At 34.0% G+C, this 6,964-nt stretch overlaps 1 protein-coding gene across 1 annotated transcript; it reads right to left on the bottom strand.

Moving 5' to 3' along the window:
- Window positions 1–1,082: 1,082 nt before the first annotated feature.
- LOC107818958 (RHOMBOID-like protein 1) lies at window positions 1,083–4,766 on the bottom strand. The gene is made up of 6 exons (XM_016645040.2): window positions 4,258–4,766; window positions 3,462–3,625; window positions 2,929–3,092; window positions 2,034–2,293; window positions 1,674–1,794; window positions 1,083–1,526 (listed from the first exon to the last, which is right to left on the bottom strand). The coding sequence occupies exons 1-6, from the start codon at window positions 4,608–4,610 to the stop codon at window positions 1,401–1,403; spliced, it is 1,188 nt and encodes a 395-aa protein (XP_016500526.1). The 5' UTR covers window positions 4,611–4,766; the 3' UTR covers window positions 1,083–1,400.
- Window positions 4,767–6,964: the final 2,198 nt, after the last annotated feature.

The raw sequence follows: 6,964 nt of genomic DNA, 5'->3' as shown, positions 1-6,964 counted from the left end.
CATAGGGCTGGAATGGCCTTCCTCGGTACTAGATAACTGCGGTCAGTGATGTATATATACTTCGGGATGGATCTTCCCTGGGCCGGATGACCATATACAGTACCGAGTGGTTGAGCACTTGTGAGTGGAGGTATACGGAATATTGATCATGATATCTGTGCATTGGTACATTGAGATTTTCCTGAGTTTCATACTCCATACTGTTCAGACTGCATTTATTTACTGTTGAGTTTTTACTTGAACTGCAAGCATGTCTACTTTTTTTCTGTACAGTAATTGTATTACTTGTTGAGGTTTGGTTCGTCACTACCTATCAGTCCATAGTTTGGACTTGTTACTTATTGAGTTGGTGTACTCACGTTACCCTCTGCACCTTGTGTGCAGATCCAGGCATCTCAGGGCACGGTAGCAGCTGTTGACTATTCCGGTCGCGGGCTTCATGGAGATAGCGAGGTAGCTGCTTGGCGATTCACAGTTCCGCTTTTCTCCTTCTCGATCTTCCTATTAGTACTTTGTTGCTATTTTCAGACTATTTGGTCTTGTCTTATTTCAGAACTATTGTAGCATGGCTCATGACTTAATGACACCCGAGGTCGGGCTTGTATTTTTTTTCCCGCTTTGTTGACTTTAACTTTATGTCCTTATCGGATTTCAGTTGAAAAATGGTTTTACTTAAGCTTTTAAATGAAATGTGGATTAAATTGGAAATGTGTCAGCTGGCCTAGTTTCACGATAGACGCCATCACAACCGGGGTAGTTTGGGGTCGTGACAAAAACATCAAGAAATACTAATAGCAAAAGACTAATATTTTTTCTCTCATTCTTTTAAGCGTTGTTCGAATTTTTCCAATTATTATTAATCCCGGTGGGAATATTCTGAAGCTTATGCTTGTCTCTTCTTCAATTATCCTTATTTAATTTATTTGTGGTTTCTTATCGGACCAATTTAATTCACGTGTCTATAAACCACATTACATATTCAACCGTACCGTTTTTCCAATAAACAGTAAGTTCAAATTGGTTCTCTATCACTTCGATTTCATTACGAATCAAAATCTAGTTTACATGGCTATTGAAATCCATACAAAATTAGTTATAATACAAGATTAAAAACAAAATATATCAACAATAGAAGGATTTACATATGGTGGTGTACACTGGTGAGAGCAATTACAAAAATACAGATGAGATATCTCTGAAAGCAGAACACAAAGAAAAGAAAAAGAAACAACAAAAATTTCACTGATAATAATAACTATATGTAGATATATATACTTGTTTAAATGAAGGTTTACATAATTTTTTGTAGTCTCCAAAGCTTGTGTTCTTGGGCAATGAACCACAAAAAATATTGCATCATAATTTTCACCACAAACAATAGTTTTCCAACTATGAACTCTTCATTTGCAAAGTTTGGAACATAGCATTTGAATCTCTATAGTGTTGTTGGGGTTTGACAAAATATAAGTCCCATTTTTATGATTAGATGTGCACGTCATGTTCATTTGGTTCCCTAGCTGGGTGGTCTGCAAAAAGAAAGTCACATAAATAAATTTTAAGAGGCTACCCAACTTAAAATTTAAAGAAAACGCAAAAAAAAAAAAGAAGGGAAAAATAAATAAATTTAAAGCAATTCTAAGATTTAAAAAAAAATAGTAGTAGAGAGATTTTACCGCACAACGTGCTTCAGTACAGGACCATAGAGGTGTTGGGACACAACTTAAGTAATGACACCAAGAGCAATGTGTGTTACCATCCCATCCACTTGTTAGAAGAATTAGACCAAGAATAAACCTACACAATAAATGTAACCATTAATATCACATTTTCGAAAACAAGAGAATATTATTCTCCGAGTTAACTTGTATATACACCGATAATTTAAAGAAAATTGTATTATCAGGTCATTCGAAAGATATTTATAAATAACCCTTCATAAAAGTAAAATTTATTATCTTAAAAATAAGGCAGGTTACTTGCTATAACAAATAAACGAACCTACATTGTACCAAGAAGTTAAAAACATTACTTACCCAGTTAAAAAAATTGCTAATGACATAATCAATAGTATGTATTGATAAATCTTGTACTTGGATTTTTTTGATGCCGCAAAATAGCCAGAAGGTGCTTTTTTCTTATCCACCCATCCAAATTGTGGACGAATCAAAAGGACACAACCAAGAAGAAATCCAGTTATAAATCCTCCAAGATGTGCAAAATTGTCCACATGAGGAAGAATTCCAACAGCTAGATTTATCGCAATTATGAGGAGCAAAGTAAGCAGTGTGGCCAACTGTTTTGACAAAAAACAAATTAATTAGTCCATTTGTTATAGGTACCAAAAGAAATGTGAAAGTTTGGCTAGCCAATTATACTAGAGTTAGAATTTTCTATATTGACCAGTTAAAAAAAATTACATTAGGAAAAAGGTCTAAATGCACCCATCTGCTATATAAAATATTAAAATTTACCATTCGGTGTATTTTTGGGTCATTCATACTACTACCATGTTGGCAAATCATCTTTTATTTGCTCTTGACTTAAATGGAGTTCCAGTGTGAATTGGATGAATTCCGTATATCGAAATATTTCGGAAAAAAGGGACTTTTAACTTTGCTTTAAATATCCTATGTATACTTCAGGTTGGAGTTTCGTTGAAATCAAGGGCAAACATGACATCATCTGTCAATGGCATCGGTACCAATAACTCGAAAGTATAACAGAGGATACAATGAAGATATTCTGTACAGTAAATGGATATCTTTAACCCTTTTACTCTTTACACTAATAAATGATAGCTACATGTAACCGTCCATATTAAGTAAGATTTATTAATAAGAAAAACAAGATAAATCACTTGCTACAAGATATTAAACTATAGGACTAGTGTATAAGCTAAATCCATTATTTAAAGAGTTTAAATCATACCTTGTTTTCATATAATGTCCAATTTGTGAGGAGTTCAGATAGCATAGCTCCAAGTAGACCAAACAATGCACCAGAAGCACCAACAGAGATTTTTTTCCTCACAAATAGAGCTGATAATAGACTCCCTCCAACCCCAGCCAAAACATAGAGTGGACCAATTCTCACTAGAAAAACAGATAGTAGAAGTTAGAAAGTAATTATGGCAGTACTATCAAAATAAAGTTTTAATTTATATACGCTAAATTTTTTTTTAAAAAAAATCTACATATTGTATCCAGTGGTGAAGTCAGAAATTTCAGTAAAAACATTCAAGAATATTCAAGATTTGTTATACTTGTATAAAAACAATATTTAATATATATAGACAACCTAATTTTTCAGTAAAAGGTGTCCAACTGACCACCCTTCGCTAGTTTTAGCTCTGATCCGCCTATGGTTGTAGCCGGTAACGAGCAATAAATTTCAAGTTAATTATTCATCTATTATGAATATTTAAGTTGATAATCTGGAAGTATAAAAATTCTTTTACGTACCAAATCCAAACTCTTGCTCAAGACGAATACCTACAAATAACAAGCTCAACATATTTGCAGCAACATGAAATACACCAGCATGTAACCACATGCAAGAAAGTAATCTCCATAATTGACGACCTTCAACCACTTTTTTCACGTCAAGAGCACCCAACTTTTGTAACCTATAAGAATAAATAATGAGCATGTCATTGAAACTTTACATTCTTCAAAAACCCTTGATCAAGTGAAAACGTTACATACAGTAGTGTACACATAATTTTGCGTAAACAACATCGACCCATTATATTAATTCGACCTGTTAATGAGTTTAAGCTTTGAACTTTACATTCTTCAAAAAGCCTTCATCAAGTGAAAAAGTTATTCGACGTAACTCGAAGAATATTTTATACACACAGAGTGATGTACACATGATTTTGTGTAAACGGTATCGATCTATTATACTAATTCGACCTGTAAATGAGATTAACTTTAGGACTATGTTGGTTCTAAGATTTTACTTTCTGTCTCAAATTGATGTTTACATTGCATTATTTTTCAAGAAGTGTCGGCATATTATATATATACATATTGTTTTTTTGGAAAAATATATTTAAATAAGTACATATAAGATATTCTTCTTTGCATGATACCCCTTTCTAAATGGTGTATTGGCAACATATATATTCTTGAAATTACGTTGCTTTACGTATAAAATACATATAATTCTGTCTTACAGAACTGTAATGATTTGTGAACGAGCTAATATATCAAAACAGATTATGATCAAGGAAATAAAATGCAGAAAGGGACTTACGTTGTTGTGGAGGGACCAAGTAAAGGGTTCTCATGGACATCTTGAAATGCATAACGACCAAAGATCTCGGTTCCAAAACAATTTTGACTATTACGAGGACAATCATTTACGTACATAACAAGAACAAAAAGACCGACATTGACAATAGCAACAATAGGTACTAGCCATGGAAACCATTTTGTATAGGGCTGATAATTAGGCGGCGGCCCCGGAGGACGAGAATATTGGTTAGAATAATGTGCAGGGTACCGATCACGTTCCTCTAGATTCGGACCGCTGTCCCGAGGTTGAACTTTGATCGTATCGAGGTCCGACTCCGGCGAAGAATTACTCGACGGAGTCCTCCTTCCCATAATGTTGCCTTGATCAAAGAACAAAACCGGGAGGAAAAAGGAGAGAAGAGATATGAGGGGTTATGAATTTTTATGTAAAAAAGTCCATTGGTTGATGTAGCACTAAATGAGGAAAAGCATTCCAATGAATTGCATGTTGTGAAACACAAGAGGAGAATACTAAGTTTTGTTTTTGGAGAGAGCCTATAGTTATAGAAAGAGAAATGAGATCAAGGAGGTTAATAATTTTACACAGGATGAGGGGTTAATTCTTGAGTTTTCTCAACCTATACTTATCATTAATTATGATTTGGCCCAATTTGATTTAATTATTATACTCAATATTATGAATTGGTTCAGTTTGGCTTACAACTTTAAGATTTTATGTTCAACAAGATATTTAACTGATCAATCAAAAACTAAAAGGGTAATTTTCAAAACTCACACTATAATATTGTACCTTTTTCAACGTAAATATCATTTGAATTGTGATTTGCGAACTTTTATCATTTCTGCAAGTTTCAGTGTATATAGATGAATAGTATATAGAATGGTTGCATGAATTATATTCTTACTCTAAAATTTAATGGCTCTGATGTAGCTATTTCTGAATGGTACAATGGTAATATTTCTGAAATGGTAATATTTCTGAAACACAATGGCTCTGATGTAGCTAATAAGCTATGGATTTAACCGAACATAGTATTTTCACCATAGGATATAGATATGTACGTAAAAAATATTACATAAAACTTTAACTAAGATTATATTTAGATTCCATAATATCAAATGTACTAAACTCGGTGCTAAACTTTTTATAAATTTTGCATCACACAACATTCTAAACAAGCCCATTTCAACAATAAGCTACAGATCTCTCTCTCTCAATCCCACTACTTCGTTTTCTCGTCCTTTGTCCCTCTCTACGGTTTTGAGGTTGTAGCTTGTACTTAAAACCTTCTTATCCTCTTCTCTTGTAGCGATTCATTACTGATTCGAAGAAAAATGAAAAAATACAATAAAACAGTAAAGAATTTAGATAAAGAAAAAAGGATTCATTTCATTCATGTCTCTAATTACAATGACTGAAATCCAAAATATGTAACAACCTACCTCAATAGTAGACAAGTGTAAAGAGTAAAAGACTAGAAAAATGATAAAAGGACTTAACTATATCCTATGCAACTTAAAGACTAATGCGTAAATAAAAAAAACTATGGGATTATATTGAGCTGGGTCAACTACAATAATGAATCAAGATTCATCAGCACATGTCGGACACGACACTCCACTTCCCTTAAAAAATTTTGATCAAGGATTAAAATCTGGAAATTGGCTTCTTAGAAATGAATACTCCTCCCAAGTTGCTTCTTCAGGAGGAAGATTTGCACACTGAACCAAAACCTCATCCACTGCCTTGTTCCTCTTCTTTACCATCTTACGATCCAAAATCTTCAAAGGCTCTGTCAAAATATGCCCATCGAAAGTGCAGTAAGGGGGGTCCTAGGTCACAAAAGTTCTTTCCCTAACTTTCTTTTTCAATTGTGAGACATGGAAGACGAGATGGATTTTTGATCCATCTGGTAGCTTGAGTTCATAAGCTACAGTCCCAATTTTTCGAATTATCTCATATGGCCCAAAGAATCGAGCAGAGAGCTTCAGATTTTTGCAAATTGCTACGAACAATTGATGATAAGGCTGTAATTTTAAGAATACCCAATCTCCCACTTGAAATTTTCGTTCTTTTCTTTTACCATCAGCATACAACTTCATCTGTGCTTGTGCTTTTGCGAGATTGTCCTGCAATATCTTGGACATTAACTGGTGCTCCCTAAATATTACCTCTATTGCTTCCAATTTAGATTGAGCTATCAAATCAAATGTGGGTTGTGGTGGATCATAACCGTACAAGGCTTTGAATGGAGTCATGCTTATTGCCGATTGGAAGTTGGAATTGTACCAAAATTCTGCTAGTTACAACCATCTGTTCCAATCTGAAGGTTTATGGCATGTCATATATCGAAGGTAGATTTCCAAACATCGATTTAATCTCTCTGATTGTCCATCGGTTTGGGGGTGGTAAGTAGTGCCAGGGTTAAGCTGTACTTGTAATCCTTTGAATAATTCTTTCCAGAATTACTTACAAAGATTGGGTCTTTATCTGAAACAGTTGAACTAGGCATACCATGTAGCTTGCACACATTATCTAGAAACAACTAAGCAATTTGGTTCGCAGAGTAAGGATGAGTCGAGGCAAAGAAGTGCGCAAATTTAGTATACCTGTCGATCCCTACAAACACTGAGTCTTTCCTATTAGATTTAGGCAGCCCACTTATGAAGTCCATTGTAATATGTTCTCAAGCTCTTGATGGTAT

Source organism: Nicotiana tabacum, chromosome 3, assembly GCF_000715075.1.
Source record: "Nicotiana tabacum cultivar K326 chromosome 3, ASM71507v2, whole genome shotgun sequence".
NCBI lineage: Eukaryota > Viridiplantae > Streptophyta > Magnoliopsida > Solanales > Solanaceae > Nicotiana > Nicotiana tabacum.
The sequence above is the reverse complement of the archived record's forward strand: the minus strand, read 5'-3'. Positions and strand labels throughout refer to the sequence as shown.

Coding starts and splice junctions, on each gene's coding strand:
- LOC107818958 (XM_016645040.2), bottom strand. CDS start 4,610: ATGGGAAGGAGGACTCCGTCGAGTAATTCTTCGCCGGAGTCGGACCTC. Junction 2,294..2,928: donor GGACATTATATGAAAACAAG/GTATGATTTAAA, acceptor TTGTCAAAACAG/TTGGCCACACTGCTTACTTT. Junction 1,795..2,033: donor TTAGCAATTTTTTTAACTGG/GTAAGTAATGTT, acceptor TTTATTGTGTAG/GTTTATTCTTGGTCTAATTC.